Source organism: Prunus avium, chromosome 6, assembly GCF_965620075.1.
Source record: "Prunus avium chromosome 6, drPruAviu1.hap1.1, whole genome shotgun sequence".
NCBI classification, from domain to species: Eukaryota; Viridiplantae; Streptophyta; class Magnoliopsida; order Rosales; family Rosaceae; genus Prunus; species Prunus avium.
Window position 1 is genome coordinate 7,380,718 of NC_142289.1, and position 19,299 is coordinate 7,400,016.

The window sequence follows — 19,299 nt, forward strand, 5'->3', positions numbered from 1 at the left end:
CCAACCACTTAGACCATAGTACCCTCCCTGGGTCCCACTCCAATCTTATGGAAATGTTGCCCCACAGGCCACCCTTAATCTGCTCATCAAGTTATGATATGTAATTTAAGGGCTCCTAGGAATTGTTTCTTATGAGTAAGAGCAAATATTGGTCCAAGATAAAGAAGAAGAAAAGATTTTGACCAAAAACATAAAATGAATAAAAGACTTTGACAAAGATCGACTAGTCTTTTTAGTTTAGTGGTGTTTGTCTCTATTTGTTTCAAGAATGTCTCGTATTCGATTAACATGAATGATGATGAAGATATATACTCGTAATAAAATTAATAACTAGTTAGCAGCGGTATAGTCTTGTTGTGAGTATATTCACTTGTCGTAAAAGTTGAAACATTACTTAATATGCGGTACCCACTTTACCCTCTTTACACACCAATCATTGATTGAGGCTTTTAATTTTAGCTGTCTAATCTTTCGATTTGGCTGCAAGATTTGCCGTTTGATTTCAGTTCAATGGTAAATTTTGGCTCTATCAAATCCAAACCCAAATCTCACTGCCCCCAAATTAATGTCAATCGTACGCTGTATTTCTCGAAAATTACTACCAGTAAAACAATTGAAACAAGTGGTTGATCTAATTAAACCCTATAAAGGGAAAAGAAAATGATTGTAAGAAGCTGTAACTTGCAACTCAAGCCTCGAGGAGAGCGAAAAGAATGATCATCAACACACTACTGACATGGAGCTTCTGCAGAACTGTACCCATTCAATTAAATACAATGGTGGCTACAAGCCTTTTACAACTCTCATATATAAATAAGTTTTTTATTTATTATTTTTATATATTTGATGTGACACATAGTAAATGTGCATCAAGGCGAAGGCCAGCCGTGAAGATGGCTGATGAGAAGTACTTTCATGCAGAAGGTGCAGCAAGCTTCGTAACCAGCAAACAGCCATCTTGTTTTTTAGTGTAGATAGACTGTTAGGATTCAAACATGTACCAGAACCACCAAACCTGGTCATTGTTAGAAGAAAGCAAGAAGACAACCAGAAACTTCAATATATTACTTAATTGCATAATTAATTACACATTAAGTATGTTAAGTTTTCGTTTTTCGGTTAAATATATGAAGGCATAAAACGCTAAAAGAAGTGGTCGGTAATGTTTAGGGGTGCAAACTAATTAGAAACTAAGCAATAAAACTCGAGTGCAATTTCATCGAGTTAAAATAAACTCACAACGTTCTAGTAAGTCGCATATACGTGTCATTGTATGATTTCAGTCAGCTCAAATCAAATGGTCCAAATGGGGTTAAGGGATTAACTATATAGCGAGTTGAACCCAAGAACACTTGACCATGAATGAATGAACAGAGAAAAAACCTAATAAAATCTGAATTCAGTTCTACTAAACTAAACTAGATAACAAAAGTTGTTAGGTTTCCACCACAATTCAGGTGGGATCAGCAGCCTCTACTGACCCAACACTTGGCCAGGTCGTCTTGTTGCCAAGTGGAACGTTCCTACTTTTTCAACTCATCAAATATTATCAAGCATTATTTAATAATACTTATTTATTTGTTAATGGGGGTGACTTTACTTGAGCATCAGCACACGTTTGCGGCCTTTTTCGTACACCATTTTGACTAGCAAAATTACCTGCAGCGACAAAAGTTAATCTGAAACAGCAACCTCATTAGAAAAAGTAACCAAATTTAAATGGGTTCGAACACGTGCCATTCCTAATGTTTTGGTCAAGATTAGCTTGAGAAATTGGTGGAAGATTAGGCGCTAAAATCCGTAGTAATCCAAAAAAACCAATATAATTAGTTTGTGGTAATTATAATTAATAAAAGATTAAGGGCCCTAACCATGTGCCCCTTCATATGAACAAAGACAAGCTAACACATTATGGATTAGTTTAAAGTTATAATAACATTGTTGAAATGCAGAGATGCGAAGAGAAGCCAATGCTTTCGAGCAAGGTGTCGTGATTGTGTTAAAGCCATGGCTGTGTGGCCTGCCCTCAGTGGCCAGGGAGATTCGATAAATCATGCCTATAACCTACCCCAATATAACATAATAGTATTTAATTTTAAATTCATCTTTGGCTTGATTTAAGTTTACCAAAATAAATAAATAAATACGTGAAAAGGAAAAAAAGGCCAAAAAGTTTGTGTACTTAATAGGAACTTTGATGGCATCAGCTTGCTTGTGTAGAAGGAAGTAGAATGGAAGATAATTAATTAAATATATACTCATCTTTGAAAATAATGTACCAAGTTTGTCTCCTTCGATGTATTTTCTTTTGAGATACAATGAACATGAAATTATTATAAATAAATGTATATATTACAAATTGGAAATGACTATCCACCATGAATTATTTTTTATGCATTATTAATATTAATTTTATAGAAATTAACTATACACATGAACTATTTATATTAAAACTTAAAGACGTTAGTTAAATTTCAAACAAAACTCTCGATTTATGAGAACTATGAATACTAATGTGATCAGTAAATATAACACGCGCATGTATATACATGTCACGTTCAAAACCTAACATAACTGAGATGATTAGGATAGCGTATCTCAATCCATAAGAAACTTTGTAAAAGCTCCACTAGATATTTGCTTTCGTAATGAGATATTTCAGATAGGATAAGTAACTTTCTTGATGTGGTTTTAACTTCAAAAGCAGTCTCTTTTTAATTTTTTTTTGGGCCAGTTCTTCTAAAAGCAGTCATTATTAATATCTGAAGTAACCATCCATTGCTTTCGCCTTTCAGTGTTACATGATCAGAAGCAATGTTTAATTAAGAACATAATATTTGGGGCCTGTATTAGTTTATCTGACACGTATACAAATTATTTACATGAAGAGTTGAAAACCTCTTTTGACGAGCGCATTATATATAGCAAGTCCTCAAGGCCGGTCCAGGATTTATCCTTAGAATCTTCCATAATCATATATTTGTGGCCATTATGAAGCAACTCTCGGGGGATTTGGTCACATACTTTATAATCTTGCCAAATTACGTGATGTTAGCATGCAATTAACAAAGATATAGCTAGTATATTTCTTTAACATAATATCCCATATGATTAGAAAATTCCAATTGTAAGGATATTTTTTCAGCTACGTACGTAGACTATAGAAAAAAATGTGGTACTCAATGTCAACACGTTTCTTCAGACCGGCCAGATATGTTATTTTGTATCAGGTTTTCTTCTTTGGATGAGTAACGAGTGTCTCTAGGACACTCTAGAATCTTCTATATGTCAAAAACTTTTGAGCTCAATGATATTGGGGCTTGCAAAGGCACCTTGGACACTTTACCTACGACAATTCGCTAAACAAACGAAGGTTTTCTTGGCTTTAATCTCACTGCTTACGTGGTTCACATTTCAAGAGGTTGAGTACTTTTCTTTTGTACCATTTTGGGGTTTACTTGTGGTGCAAGTTTTAACGTAACATTAATGCTTTTTACACTTAGTTGTGATACGTGCGGTCCTGGCATGGTGCAAGTGGCGCCACTGCACAGGCCCCTAATTTTTGGGGCCCTCGAAATAATTTTACTTTATATTATATATATTAATATTATAAAATTATATATACCCCAGCATGCAACATATATTGACACAAAAGTGTATTTGGTGGAACTTGTTTTGAATGCATATCCCTTGTTTTGAATGCGTATAGATTTATCTTTATAGTTAAGGGACTTTGCAAAAACAACTTTTGTAATCAATGATATATTATACACTAGCTCAAGATATATTATATTAACTCTTGATAAATTTTTTAAATTAAGCTACAAACGATATGGCTTAGGGTGAGATCAATTTTTATATTTCAATCACAGGGAAGCAAGAATAAATGTCGCTCCTTTTGTAATCGTGGAATTAGAATATGTATCTGATGAGGTGAGGTTGGTATATTATTTCCTCGACCAGTCAAGAAAGATGGCAGCACTGATGATCACACTTTAGGCCATGCTTGGAGTTGGAGAGGATCAGCTATGGAAAGTGGATTAGTTAATTATCCAAAAAGCTGCCATAACAATTCTTAAAAGCCAACCAAACTGTTGGTTGATCAGTACTAAGCATGATTAGGGTTAAGTGTCCTAATCATGAGGCTCACGAGCCAATAATTATGCACATGGGGGGTCATCCCCATCACAGGTGCTCCTCTCTGGCTCTGGGGGAGATGCTCTTAGAGACTCTTAATTACAACGTACGCACAATCATGCCGAGTCTTCAATATAGTAAATGAATATAACTAATGATTTTGTTGTTGGTTACAAACGAAAGGATGATGTTAAATGGCTGAGAGACGAAATTGACAAAGTTTATTACATTTAGATATCGGACGGATTCACCACAAATATATTATCTACGCAATCATTATGTGACTCGAATCTGAGACCTCTTTCAACCAAACCGAAACAACTATCACTAAACTCAATAGTTGTTGTTTTTCGAACTTTAACTTAGCATAGATGGGCACTACTATTGGATCTATAAGCACACCACAATATAGTACATAAGAGTGTGGAGTTGCATATCACCGACCAAAAACTTTAAACCGCGTTGTTGAAAACACATTGATCGCTTTAATTTTGATCTCATATGATTAAGCAACAATATTAATAGTTAATCATCCCACTTTAGATTTAAATTACTCCACAACAGACGTGAAGTCCCAAAAAGTTTATCAGGCGAGATTAATATAGTTTAAGCATGGCTTCTTCTAATCGTGGTTAATTATTATTAATCTAATGCATAATTAAAAGTCATTGTCACATGGTTTGTAAGCTGAAATGGAACACTAGTTTTCTTCGAAACTCTCCTCCCAACAGCTAGCGCATTAGCAAATATTGTCAATTAAACAAATTATTCATTGCATCGTATGTTCAATGTTCTTGCAATCATTAAGAATTTTCTATAACTTTCTGTGGCATTGTGCTAATCACACTTTACTAGCTTCTATTAATTTTAATTAACTAGCTAAGCAATGACGTTAATTTGTGCTTGTCTCTTTGCATCAACACAGATCTTCTTCTTTAATTGTCTTTTTTTGTGTGGGTTTTTTTGGGTTAATTTTAATCATTCTTTTAGAATAGAGATTAATTAAACTATTCACTTCATATTTTAATCGACCAATGAACAACTCTCAATTAAACACATACTAGAAACTTCCTACATTTCTTAATCAAAGGTTCCCTCCAATGATTTTGGGTTGAGAGAAGCTTCAGATGTTGGAAAATAACAGCTACATTTATTAATATTCTTTAAATTAGACTGCTCTGAGGTCATGGCTGACCAAATGAGCAATTGGTAATAATGAAATCTTGCCATGCATCAATAAATTAGTGAAACATAACATCCAAAATATGTATTAGAGCAATTCTCCTCCACTCATCCAAAATATGTATTCTCCCGAGTGTATTTCGTCGGAAGAATCTAAATTATTGACTAGATAATAAATGTTTGTTCGAATGTGTGATTCAGATTAAAACATAACATTGTTTTTTAGTTTGTCGACAATCATAATTAAAACTCTAGAAATGGACCTTATAAGCTCATGTGTGGTGTAGAATTGCAATCAAAGGTGGCTCACGTCAACAAAATCAAAGATTCCGGTCATGAAGAATAATTCTCAATAATATTTGTCAAAAAAATGAACAGGGTCGTACGAATTTTCAATTCCACATATGATCAATTAAGAAGAGAAGAGAAGAAACAATTGATAAGTCAGAAAGCATCATCTGGTTGGTCTTATCCAATGGGTTGACTTTTGCTATATATCTAGTTGGTTCTGCATCCAGTCGCTGCAAAATATTTACAATTAGATCCGTGTAATTCTAGTCAAAACATAGTTTATGCTCAACTTGCACTTTTCACATTCATTCCAGCAATGCATTATGCATCTCCATTGTGGTCTAATCAACCGTGGCCGCCTTTGACCACTAACAAACGTAACATATGTGAGATTTATCTGTATTAGAGAGATGATCGATAATTTGAAAAGTAAAAGTAATACAAATAGCAGCATTCCTAATATATACAATATATACACGTGAAAAAGAAAAATTAATAGGGATGACCTCTCAACTTATTTGGAAAAAAATTCAGTCATTTTCATTGAGAGGACATATATATGAGAAAGTAAAAAGCCTTGAAATGAAGTTTGACTCAAAATAATAAATTATAATAATAATAGTCCATTTCAAACTATCATAAGCGTCGATCCAATGATGAACCAGAGACTGACGCCAAGTCCCTGTCATATGCCCCACAACTCATTGTCATGATTGAATAACTTTGGGAGCTATCGAGCTAGTTATGAATATTGTTAATTTCGACCCCCAATAATTACATTAATGTTTTGTTTAAGCTCAGAAACACTGTTTAATTGTGAAGATGATACTTTTTAGACGTTACAACTATGTCATTTTGTGAAGGAAAATACTTCCCTTATTATTAAGTAAGTAGGAGTTCATACATTTATGCTAATAACAGTGTGATATGTGTGCATAAATTTTTCTTTTTGTTTTTTTTATGAATATATATTTTTTTCATATTTGTCAAATTGTGATTCGCAGGAAGGAGGAGTATCTCCTTACAGCAGGTAAGGAGGCAAGTAGTATCCAATTTTGGAGGGTTTCGTTTAGTCGATTGGAATTGATTTTTGGTTTATGATAATTTTTATTTTAATGTACAAACGTTTGGAGGCTCTCATGGACCAACTTTATAAAAAAAAAAACATTGGGTTATCAATTCCATCTTCAAATCTTTCCTTCATATGAATTGCAAAACATGCAAAGTGTTCCATCGCCTTGGACTCACAAGGTTGTAAGTGGATTAGTTAATGGAAAAAGCTGAAAGAAAATAAAAAGTAACGAATTGTTAAGTCCGTAAACTAATGGGTAAGTGGGATTTGCCTCTCTTCTCCATTTGAAAAAGGTGCATTAGAACACCAGTCGATCATGATCTCATGATGATTGATTATTATGATAAGTTTCTAGACATTTGTATTATGAGTAAGATGGTCCTAATATCTAACTACCAAAGTGGAGAGGATAATGAGTGTTCTAATCATAATCCCACCAAGAGATAATTATGCAAATGGGAGATCCTTTAAGCCCAATTACATTTCAATTAAACTCACGGCAATAATTTGAGGATAATGAGTCTGCTTCACAAATTGAAAGCAAATAGGAATCAGAAAGAGGTGAGAATTTTCATGTTGTTGATTGTACTGTACATATAATAATAAAGCAAAAGGAAAAAGTAAGAGTCGCTATGGTAGTGCACCAATGCATGCAACACCACTTGGGCAGCTCAAATCACGTACCCAGTAACTTATAGCAAATTGGACCGACGGATATAAATGTGAAAGAGTGATATGATGTGGCTGGGAAAAAGATTAAAGATAGGGCACACGTCCAGCTTTCTTCTCCCTCTCCCAATTTAGCCAGTGAATGATGGCGGTGTCCTTGTTCAGCCCCGGAAACTCGTATGCTCCATTAACAAGGTAAATAAGGTTCATTCAGTTTGGCTGTTTCAGACTCTGTGACAAGGATTTGAAAAGACATCTTTCACTTTCAATTCAATTCAATCAAAGGCAAAGCATTGTCTTTTCAGTGCATCAATTCACAGAGCTGGCCAAATGTGTCATCTTCAGAAGGCAAAGAATAATCGTGCACTTAAAGATTCTCCTTAATTAAGGTGGAAAATCTTCTAAAGCAAATCCAAATCTAATGCATATAATAAGAATGTTTGTCCCAGATAAGTGCTTATAATTACGAGACTGTAAATCTAAACCATATGTTATATTCAGAATTACTCTAATTCGTTCCTCCCTAGATAAATACTTATGTTACAAGACTGTAACTTAAAATCACACGTTATGTTAAGATTCATATAATTTTACAGTTATTCTCTCGTTCAGATGTCCGCACGTTATGCCATTGTAAATGGAGAGAAAAGTAGAAAGGGATAGTAGAAGATACATGGCACATCCGCATGATAATAACATCCGAACATCTGCATAGGAGAATTTCTATGTAATTTTAGTATCATTCTAGAATATTATTGATTATGTATGATAAAGAATTTTAGAGGACTACGAAACAGAGATCTTGTTTCTAGATAACTTAGCCCATATGAAAGAATGTTGTTTCAGATTGTTAAGAGGGTACGCGTAGGAGTCACTGGAGGAGGAAGGTGGAAGGAAAGCCCATATATTCATGGAAGGCACACGAATGCTTCATGGATTTCGTACCCCTCTTTTTAGACCAACTTTTCAAACATGGACTTGGCCCACATACACAGTCAAATATTCATACTTTATTTTTTTTTTAAAATTCTATTTATTTCTTTTTTCTAATAGTGTATTAATGATAAGATAACCTTGAAACATCTAGAGGAGTCAGACGCACAAACTGCTAGCAACTACCAAAGGTATTAAATGACAATGATTAGGTGCATCCATATGTTATAATTGATACAATAAGAAAATAAGAAGAAATAAAACAGTCGATAGGGACCTTATATTCCACATTTCAAAAATGAACATAATGCAGCTCTATGTTGCTAGATTTGTTGAAAATAATAATCATTTTCTCAATCTATTTGAGGACCTTTTCGGGAGGGAGCAATTGCTCTAAACCATTAAACTAGTAGTCATTTGCCGCTATAACTTAATATCCACGCGATAATATGTCTTAGTTCACATAACTAGTTAACCTTCCTTGTCAGACATATTCTTAAAAACTATTTGACTTCTTTTTTCTTTGGTTTCAAAGTAGTCCAATTCTACCTTTGTACGATTGGATGGTTTGGGACTGCTTCTCTAGGAAGCACTTATGCTCATAAGCGCTTCTAACAAAAGAGATTTTATTATAAAAAGGTTGAAATTTTCATAAAAAATCGAAGTGCTTCTTGAAAAAGCATTTGGGAGTGTTTCATGAAGAAACACATGGCAGGGTCTTCTCCAGAAAGCGCTTCTATGACTGAAAGACACTTCTAAACTTTTTTGCCAAACACTGTTATAAACGTTTTTAGTCCTTCTAAAGCACTCCCAAATGGACCAAGTACTAGTCCAATTTAACCAAAGTACGTAGTTGCATAAATGTTCCATATTCCTACCCTAAATTTCCTTTGAAAAAAACTTTTTCAAGCTGTTGGAAGAACAAGTTGCCCATTTTTTTAGTTTCTTTTAACAGAATTGTTTAATTTATTTTGCTTTGATCAACGCTAGTTTTCTCCGCACAACATAAGCGAACCTTTCTTATTCCATACAATTCTCCATCAAACGATATCACCAATGAGAACCCAATAAGTAATTAAAAAGAATCGTATCTATTAATTCAATTAATAACATTGTACATGATATAAATTAACGAAAGAATAATAAAAAGAATACAATGGTGTGACATGTACATAAAAAATTATGAAACAAAAGCATCAACTTTTGGAGCCATCTTCCCGAACAATAACTTCAAGTCATTCTCCAATGGCGTCAAGTTCAAGTCCATCTCCAAGCACATAATCCTCTTGCTACTCGACCTTTTCAGCACCGGAATCTTCGAAGCGACAACAACCTCATCAGGAACTTTAGAAGAAAATCCCAGGTTCATGTTGGAAGCTCTGTGCCTCCTCATATGGCCACCCAGAGCCTGTCCCATGCCAAACTCTAGGCCACAAATGGGGCACTGGTGCGCTTTCGGCTTGTTCTTCGTTGCCATCAAATTGCTTCCTTTTCTTGTCTCACTTTGTTGATCATGATCCATTGATGTTCTCGGCCTCTTGTGGCTTGCTCTGTGGCCACCAAGAGCTTGGAACGATGGGAATTTTCGGTTGCAAGTTTTGCACTCAAACACATCGTTTGGAGATGAACAATTTCTAAACTTGGTCTCCATGCCACATGAGAGTAGCATGAGGAACTTTTCCATGTCCAAACCCTTCATCCCTAACCCTACTTCATCTTCTCTCATTCTCTTCATGGCTAAGCAAAAGCAACGTACAAGCTGGTCAAATGTCTCAAACCAAAAACAAAGTGTAGTTTTTGATATGGAAGAAGGCTTCAGTTGTGTTGTATTTATAGGGGTTTGGTGTGAGTTAGGAAATGACGTATTGCCCTCTAATCCGCGTTAAGGAAACCCAAGAGTGTAGTGCGTTTCATTGGCTTTTTGGGTACTCAAGGGTTTGACCCCTTGTTTTTTTTTCTTTGACTTGGAGACCAATCCTTTTGTAATGAAGAAAACAAAGTGAATTTAGATATACGAGCACGTGGTGAGCGTTGACCAGTCTTTGGTTATAAGACCAGTTGTAAAACTGTTGCAGCGGGTCATCAGTGGAGGCTATGTCTATGAACTACGAAGTTTGAAGGAAGCTGCAAAAAGGAATCTCCTTTGCAGCTTCCAAGGTATTTCAGATTGTTCAGACATTGAAGTCAGAAAAAAGCACTTTTGTTGGAAAGCACACAGAGAATCACCTAAATGTCTTCAGCATGAAGGATGATGAATAGTCCAGTCTTGCCAAACAAAGTCGAAGAAAATATAACTGAATTACTGGTGCACCTAAATGTCCTCAACGGCACCTCAACGGCACCACTAACCTATCTATGAGCAGCAGATGCAAGGAACATGCCTCAACGTGTGGGGACACACTGAAGGCATAATTTGAGCAGCTTTCATCTTTCTGGTGTTTTTCAACATTCTAAATTTGATCAGTTAGAGGCGTTGGAGACAAATTGTAGAGGAGTTGGAGAAACTTGTAATTGTTTTCATTTATGGCAAGTTGGCAACTACAAAATATTACAATATTATTCTTAACTTCTGGGAAGCAAATGGGGGAACATTAGACATTTCCATCGCGCATCATCGGACTTTTCAATCGTAGAAAATAGATGAACTAGCAGTGTTCATAGCTCATCAGTTGATGAGCATGCCTTGAAATTTCGAAATGGAGCATCATCCAACATCAGTTGACATCTGCAAAAGGAGTTCTAGGACCTGGGGTCTTGCTTTCCATTTGGCTCCGTTTCGATTTGTTGTCAGAAATACAGTCTTCTGTGACTTCAATGGAGCTTCTCATCTCCTCAATAGATTCCACGGTGGGGACAGCTATAACTCGTTTTTTAGTTCCACCACTATGCTTATCAACCTGTTCATCACCATACCAAACAGCAATGATATTAGGCTTTATGCAATGAAGTTGACCCTATACTAACATAATCTTTTCCATATTTCCATCTCAGAAGGGCAACATACCAGATAATCTTTTACAAGGCGCTTTTCTGCTTCATTTCGTATAGTTGATACACCTTCACCATGCTTATCTTGCACTGATTTGAGTTGATCCAAGCACAAGGTTGCCATGGAGTCTATTTCCTTTGTCTTTTCGTGGTCCAGCATTAGTGAAGCTGCAAGTTTTTAAATCACCAGTTAGGCATTAGAAGAGTGGATTATCCATAGGGAGTGAATTACTTCATTGCACAAGTAAATTCAAATTACCATTAACGCATGACAACGCGTCAGAGGCTATGGCATTGAAATCTGCATCCACGTGGGAAGATGTGGAAACAAACTCTTCATGTGCAGAATGGTTTGCAGATATATTTTCCCTGTTGAAGCAAGGAAAGGAAATTTCAATAGAGCATTAGAAGGGTAGAACAAACAAAGACTAGAAGTTTTGATTGATGAGTCAAGGAATGGAAACTCACTTCACAGTAGCTTCAATCTTTGCAACACTGTTCTGATTAAGGGTGTTTATGGCTGACTGGGCCTTTTCCCACTGTTTCCTAGAATTGCCCACGCTCTCTGAGCTGCATATACCATAGGAAGTAAAAAGTTATATGAAGAGACATATTCATAAGGGACAACCCCACTGCAGCTGCAATACTAGAATACTGTGGCTTTTCTTATACAAATCGAGGATATAACTGCATCTTTTCTAGATTTAATTCAGGTTTATGTGTATTCCTGTGTTTATATTGATCCTTTTGAAAGATTAAATAGATAAAATTTGAGAAGAAAATGAATAAACTTACCACTCTTGGAGGCAGTTTTCCATGATTGCATGAGACTCAGCTGCTGAGAATGTGTCTGTCATGAAGTTACTTTCCACCTTTCCAAAATATTCGCTCAACTCCTTCCCAGCATCCGTTGCCACTTGTTGGATGACAAACATCTCCTTTTGCAACCTGGTATTATCTTGTTTACTTGTGTCCTGGATGTTGGTTGATGCCTTTGACACCTAATATTTATTTGTCTAAATGTCAGTTAAACAATACCGACAAACTATTCTAATTCCAGTGACAAAAAAAAAAAAAAGAAGAAGAGAAAATACTTACAATTGAAGCTTTCTTAGATGTCAAAGTTGCTAATATTACTGCAATTTTTTCCATAGCCTGTTTTTCCTCTTTAGCAGCTTCTTCCTGTTTTTTAAGGCAACGAAAGCTCATCAGCATTTATTATACCTAGTTCTGAAATTCACCTGTAGGGTGCACTTACCTTAAACATCTTCTCAAAATTCACTAATTGGTGGACTCGTTGGATTTGGCTTTCTTCAAGACTTCTCATGACTTGACAAGCACGGTCATGAAGGTCATCAAAAAAGTTCCCAGTGGCCTTTGAAATTACTTGTGTGGAAATCAAACTTCGTTGCAACACCTAAAGTTGTACTCAAATATTAAGAATCTTAATCTTTTCAAGTGCACATTATAACAAGTATGAAAATAAAAACTACAAACCTACCTCCTCTTGTTGTCGAGTGGAGAAAGCCAACAGCTGTTTCTGCTCATCAAGAGAGTACTGGATATCTTGGATGACCTCATTGGCTTCCATAACTGCAGTTACAAGAAACTACAAAGACAAACATTGTACAACAGTCAGCTATTAAATTGAGGGCATTCTATGAATGGTAAGGGAAATTGAGACCATTACCTTCTCAACGGCCACTGTCTGTGATAACACCTTAGCATTTATCTGCTCCAGGTCAGATGATGCTTTCGTTTTCAGCATGTTGGCTAGCTCCTTCAAGGCTGATACTCCAGAACTGTATGTCTCTGTTATCTTCTTAATCTTTGAATCCAGTACCTGTGCTGCCTGTTAATAATAATAGCGTTAACAAACAAATAACCAGTAAAACCAAGGCAAGCATAGCATATTGCATGACATAACAAAATCTCCCTTACATCACATTTACTCGCAAGGTATGAGTGAACATGTTCCTCCATGCATCTTAGTTGGTTCTGCTGTTGAGAAACAGACCCTAGGATGGTCTTATGGAGATCTTTCAAACCCCGATCAAGCTGAGAACCAAATGTTAAAACCAAGCTCTGATTTTCAGCTTCCATTCTGTCCTTCTGATCTGCAGAGAGCAAAAAGCACTAGATATGATAATGCCTAGGTCTCTAAACACTTTCATTTCCCTTCATCTTCATCATCTTTTGTTGTCTGTTATTCTTTTCTATATTTCTCCTTGCCTATTTGAAAGGATACTTTAGCTTTCTTGTCTTAACGTCCAGCCAGAAGATGTAAACAAATAATAGAATAATAACCTGTTGAGAGTATTTGTCCCACATTGAAAAGTTAAGGGACCAAGCCTGGGTTTATAAGGAGTTGGGCTACTCCCCTCATTGCCAATTGGTTTTGGGGTGGAACCTCAACTTCCTTCATGGTATCAGAGCAAGGCTTCACGTGTTGGACCTAACGGCCACACGTGCTCCCACACGTCACCCAATATGTGTTCACGTGTTAGGCTTGAAAGTTCGCCACACGTGCGGGTGCGTGTTGAGAGTATTTGTCCCACATTGAAAAGTTAAGGGACCAAGCCTGGGTTTATAAGGAGTTGGGCTACTCCCCTCATTGCCAATTGGTTTTGGGGTGGAACCTCAACTTCCTTCATAACCATTAATTTTTTTACCAATTACTAAATATGCAGGACACAATACTTTTCTGTATGAGGGATGCTTATGAGCTTGCATACTGAAGTTAATTTATCTTACCTAATTTTTCATATAGGGAATTCATTTCCTCTGATGCATTCTGCAAATCAGTTCGTAACTCCTTTGCACGTCCAATTAAAAGATTTTCTGTTATATGAGCAAGACATTTGTCACCAATAACTCAAATATTAAGAAAGAGGGACAAAATTTTCTCAACAATATCTCAATTGTCTGTCTTACCTGAGAATAGCATTTTGGAGATAATAAGCTCCTTCTCTTTTAAGGTTGTGATTGCTACCTGGTATTTCTCTTGAAGATCAAGCAGTGCCTTGTTACTAGTTTCCAGACTTATCTGAGAAAGACAAAATTGAATTCCTAATAAGATGCATGCATACACTGAAAAGACTACGGCAATAATGCTAAGTCCATGCATACACTGAAAAGACTACGGCAATAATGCTAAGTCCATGCATACCTTGCATGCCTTCAGCTCACTTTGTAAATCCAGTTTCTGTTCTTGTTCGCTGAGATAGAGCTCACGAAAACTCTCCGCTTGCTGCAAGAAGAAGTGAGTTTGATGACATGAATATAAGTGAGTTTGATGACATGAATATCATAGCAGAGATATTAACCAATGAGCAAGAAAATGTACCTTTTCTGTGAGGTTGAGATCATTTTCCAATTGCTCTATTTTCTCAATCCTGGCCTGCAGGGTTTCCAGGTTTTAAACAGATTAAGCTACATCAGTACAAATGCAAAACAGGCAACATTTATTATCTGTTTGTGTTCACCTAGTTTGAGGTCCTCATATATAGTTGAATATTGTCATGCTAAAACAAGAAAGCTGGCAAGCAATATTTACCTTTTTTTCAGCTTCCTCCTGGACAAATCTTTCACGCGGAATATAAACACCATTCTTTTCCCGTGCTGCCCGAACCTCTGCATTCGTTTTTAAACAGATTAAAGAAAATTAAACACCAATCCAAGTTAAACAGATTAAAATAAAATTAAACACCAATCCAAGTGTGCCATCCAACCTTCTTTCATTCTCTCAATCTCTGAATACAAATCCCTGAGCAGCACAGCCTTTGACATTTTCTGGTTTGCCTGCAAGAATAAGCTTCATCAACATCATCATCATCGTAAAGAAATACATTCGGAGAAATAAAAAAGGAGGCAAAAATAATAATCCAAACAAACCTCAGGTTTGTTTTTAATGTTCTTGGCACGACAGGCATAATCCAGTGTGCTTAGGGTTTCTTCCATGCACTGAGCAGTTGGAGAAATTGTGGCAATGATGCAGGTTTTTGTTTTGCCTCCCAAAGAATCTCTTAAAAGTCTTGTAAGCTTACTGTCCCTGAAGATAGAGTCGGCACAGTTGAATAAACATACAGAAAATAGAAAGGAAGATAGTGAACTGCCAAATATTGTAACAAAGAGACATTACATATCAGTATGTACCTGTAAGGTATGTGAGTGGAATGTTCCACTAGTGCATTTATGACACGGCCCAGTGTGAGCAAGCTCTTATTTATCTCCCCCGCTTCTCTTGCACGTCCCTACAGTTTTAAACACAAGTTTCATCAATCTCTGATATAAAGTTTAGTTTTGAAGTTAGGAAACTGTTAAACTCATTTAGAAGCCAAGTACGGGCTGTCATTTCTTTGAAATGTAAACTAGATCAACCATTGTACTACTGGACAGAACTAATACAACATGAAGAACCTAAATTTTATAAAACACAATTATGGCTGCAATTTAAATAACTAGATCATGTTTGCCCAGACAGCAAGCTTTAAGACAAGAAAATTTATAATAATACCTCTCGTGCACCTGAACGAGATATGTTTTCTGATCCTGCCAGATCGACAAGATTAATTTTGCCACATTTTATTAGCTCCTCATCACCAACTGTTGCTTCTTTTATATGGACAGTAATGGAAAAGACAGAATGAGAGCGACTGCAAACAAGAAAAAGGGACAAAAATTGATAAATGGTCTTCTAGAGTCAACATATTGCTAGTAACTGAGGAAAAAATACCTGCTGCGCTTGTTCAACAGAGTGTCTGCTGTACGCCTTTTGGCAGACCCTCTTTCCAAGACAGTATAAATTTCATTTACATTATACACAGCTTCTTCTTCAAGGCCTCTTACTATCACACAACCCTTTCCATCCTCCATCAGGGAAATAGATTTCCTTTGCCTGTCTTCTGCAGTTCTTGGATTATCATCAGGCGCTAGTAAATCAGTTATTTCTTCATTATATATTTCTAAGAACGTTACTTTCACACTGTAGTCAGCATTTTGTGCTTCAAGTGTCTCAAAAATGTGTCGAACAGCCCGTGGAATAACACCAGCCTCAGCAGGCAAATTGCCACTCTACAAGAAATGTTATGTGTACAATGAGGAGAGAAGATATTTTAAATTGCCAGTCAAAGCAAGTGGATGACTAGATGATCAATCTGTACCTTATTTCTCATCCCACCTTCCATTGTATAAGTTTTACCAGTGCCTGTCTGCCCATATGCAAAGACAGTGCAGTTGAATCCGTCGAGAACTTCATTAACTATTGGGGAAATTGCTTGGTCATATATTGATTTTTGCTGTGATTTTGGCCCAAAAACCTAGCAAATTAAAATAAATAAGATAACTTTGACGTGTTGATCATCATAAGATTGTATTATGAAGTAATATTATCACAACGGAGATTGAAGCATACCCTGTCAAAAGTGAAAACTCTATCGACTTGCTTGTTATTTAGACTTTGCAAAACAGTGACTTCTCTTTTGTGTTCATTACAGGATATCACCTTCTGGACGTTCAACCTTTGCTCATCATCACTTAGAGGCCTGAAATCAAAATCAACAATAAACCAACGGGATAATTAATCAGATGTACACAAGAATGATCTTACACACAAAAGTTTAGAACTAAAGATAAATTTTTTGAATTAAAATTAAGCAAACGATAAATCCATCTGGCATAATAATGTTACACTACAAATCTATGTCAAAAAATAAAACACAATTCGAAGCTACACAACTTCAATGACATGAAGACTGTGTAAAGAAACATTTCTACGGTCCAGCTGTTGAAAATTTTGTCAACAATTAAACGAGAAGTAGAATAATTTTCTACAGTCGTAAGTGCAAGTACAAAGAAGTTGGGAAAGCAGCAGTTGGCATAAGTATAATCTAATGCTTGTTAAATATCTCAAATTCAATGCCGAACAAAGTAAACTTCACTATGATTCTCATCCAAATCCCAGCCCATACAGTTCACCCATAATGTTGGCAACATTAAGTTGGGATAGCAATATTTGGGTGAGGACTAACTAACATCCCAATGAAACTCACCAAATGATTGAGATTTCAAGTCAGAAATTGAAGCATAAACTGAGAAGGCCACAAAAATCCACAGACCAGCAAAACTTTATTTGATTTTATTTAACAAATGAGGAGATTACATAAAACTCACCTGCATCTAAGCAGAACTTGCACATTAACCTCTTTATCCTTGTCCTGACGATTTGGATTCCACTCAAGTGTTCTGCGCCGCCTTTCGGGACAAGGTGTAAGGAAAGGAGATGGGGACGGTGACACCCCCACCCCAACTTTCTTAGACTGATCAGGGGTGACTGACATAACTTTTTTTTCTCTTTCAAACCTAAGCAAACATCAACACAGTTCATGTTCATCACCATGTATATTATAAATCATATCAACCACAGAATGACAAACCCCTAAAGCCCTGACCAACAATGTCGAAACATTTCGTGCCGATCAATTAACTCAATTTACATCCAGAAAAGGACCCTAATCACCATAACCAGAAAAAAAAACTCTAACATGCATCTTTGGTAATGAAATCCGTGCATTAGATATACCAGTGATTTGGGACCCGAAGAAGATAAGAAAATACCTCTGTAATTTATGTATAGCCTGATGAAGCCCAATTCAATTAAGGATATATCTGCCTTAAATTCACAACCAGAGAAGTAGGGTTCGGTAATTGAAATGAGAGCAAGGAAAAAGAAAGCTTTCTTTCGTCTTCCTCTTTCAGCGAAATAAAGGTTGTTTTTTTTAGGGTTCTAGGGAAAGATCGAATCGTGATTTTGAAATGAGGAAGAAAGTGGTGGTCTGATTCTCCAACGGCTACCGTGGGTTTTTGTATAGGGAGGGAAGTGGCCGTTGGGGCCAGACAGAAATCTATGCGTTTTTCAAATGTGGTGGGGTCGGTCGTGAAAATTCAAATGAGGCGCGTAGCCTGAGTCGCGCTTGGGTAAATTTGAAAATGATAGCATTTTTTTTTGGGTACAGAAAATGATAGCATTTAAGATAACTTCCTTCCTTCATGAACTGCTAAACATTGATGATTTTAACTCTAAATCGAATTACATTTGATTTCTTTAAAAAAGAAAAAAGAAGAAGATTGAACTATAAAATCTTATTCACATTTGTTGGCACTAAATCTTGAATAGATAGAGATGAGTGCAACTTACAAGTGGGATGGACGATCAAGAGATCGATTGGGTGTTGGATGCCGATTCTTCCTGTCCTTGGATGCTGATCCTGAATAGAAGATAAGCGAAACTCGTAAAGTCTATGGAACCGGTGTGGAACCAGCCTAAGACCCTCCGATGCTCGAGTAAGATTGTTTTTAAGAGCTCTTGCTGTTGACTATATAGTAGTATAAAAGTCAAGCTGAAAAGTCTTACCCCTGTATTGTAGTGGGAGGGGCATACTTATAGAGGGCATTTAGTATGCTTGTGGTGTTCATTTCCGATGTGGGACTCGTGGGAGGGCCCTGTGAGGTTGACACGAGTCCTTAGATATTTCAGGCGGGTGCTTCGAGGTTGATTCTGCAGAATCGGTAGGGGATACCGATTGTAGGCTGTGTTGGGCCCTGTAATGATCTTTTGCTGCTTTGAGACAATATCATCAGTAGCCTATGCCGATTGTCCGAGGCCTTGGGTGCTTGGGCGAGTTTATGAGATCCACGTGTCGTTGTACGAGTGGAGGGTCAGATATGGTACAAACAGTAGTCCCCCAAGTTGCCGATTGAGAAGCTTCTCGGTTGGGGACTTGAATGTGTATTCGGCATTCTGACCCGGACACAATGGTCCCATAATTGCCGATGGTGGTATGTAGTCCCCCAAGTGCCCAAGGGAGTGAGCTTGGATAGGAGACGGCATGATGTGCCGGTTGTTGCAAAGGGGCGAGTGAAAACTCATGAATATGCGGCTGCCGTTCGGCACGAGAGGTGAGTGAGAACTCATCAATGTGCGCCTGCCGTTCGGCACGAGAGGTGAGTGAGAACTCATCAATGTGCGC

The 19,299-nt window shown here is 36.7% G+C and overlaps 2 protein-coding genes across 2 annotated transcripts; both read right to left on the reverse strand.

The window, feature by feature from the left end:
• Positions 1-9,356: 9,356 nt before the first annotated feature.
• LOC110761011 (C2H2-type zinc finger family protein) lies at positions 9,357-10,093 on the reverse strand. The gene has a single exon (XM_021963387.2). The coding sequence runs from the start codon at positions 10,017-10,019 to the stop codon at positions 9,465-9,467; it is 555 nt and encodes a 184-aa protein (XP_021819079.2). The 5' UTR covers positions 10,020-10,093; the 3' UTR covers positions 9,357-9,464.
• A 686-nt stretch (positions 10,094-10,779) lies between these two features.
• On the reverse strand, positions 10,780-18,129 carry LOC110760993 (ATP binding microtubule motor family protein). Its single transcript, XM_088255300.1, has 24 exons — positions 17,888-18,129; positions 17,444-17,632; positions 16,686-16,815; positions 16,435-16,590; positions 16,008-16,345; positions 15,789-15,927; positions 15,428-15,525; positions 15,167-15,323; positions 15,004-15,073; positions 14,829-14,905; positions 14,619-14,672; positions 14,442-14,522; positions 14,207-14,318; positions 14,027-14,113; positions 13,214-13,389; positions 12,963-13,124; positions 12,774-12,881; positions 12,531-12,689; positions 12,371-12,454; positions 12,068-12,273; positions 11,741-11,842; positions 11,532-11,641; positions 11,289-11,440; positions 10,780-11,181 (listed from the first exon to the last, which is right to left on the reverse strand). The coding sequence occupies exons 2-24, from the start codon at positions 17,608-17,610 to the stop codon at positions 10,999-11,001; spliced, it is 3,108 nt and encodes a 1,035-aa protein (XP_088111426.1). The 5' UTR covers positions 17,611-17,632; positions 17,888-18,129; the 3' UTR covers positions 10,780-10,998.
• Between the last annotated feature and the right edge of the window lie 1,170 nt (positions 18,130-19,299).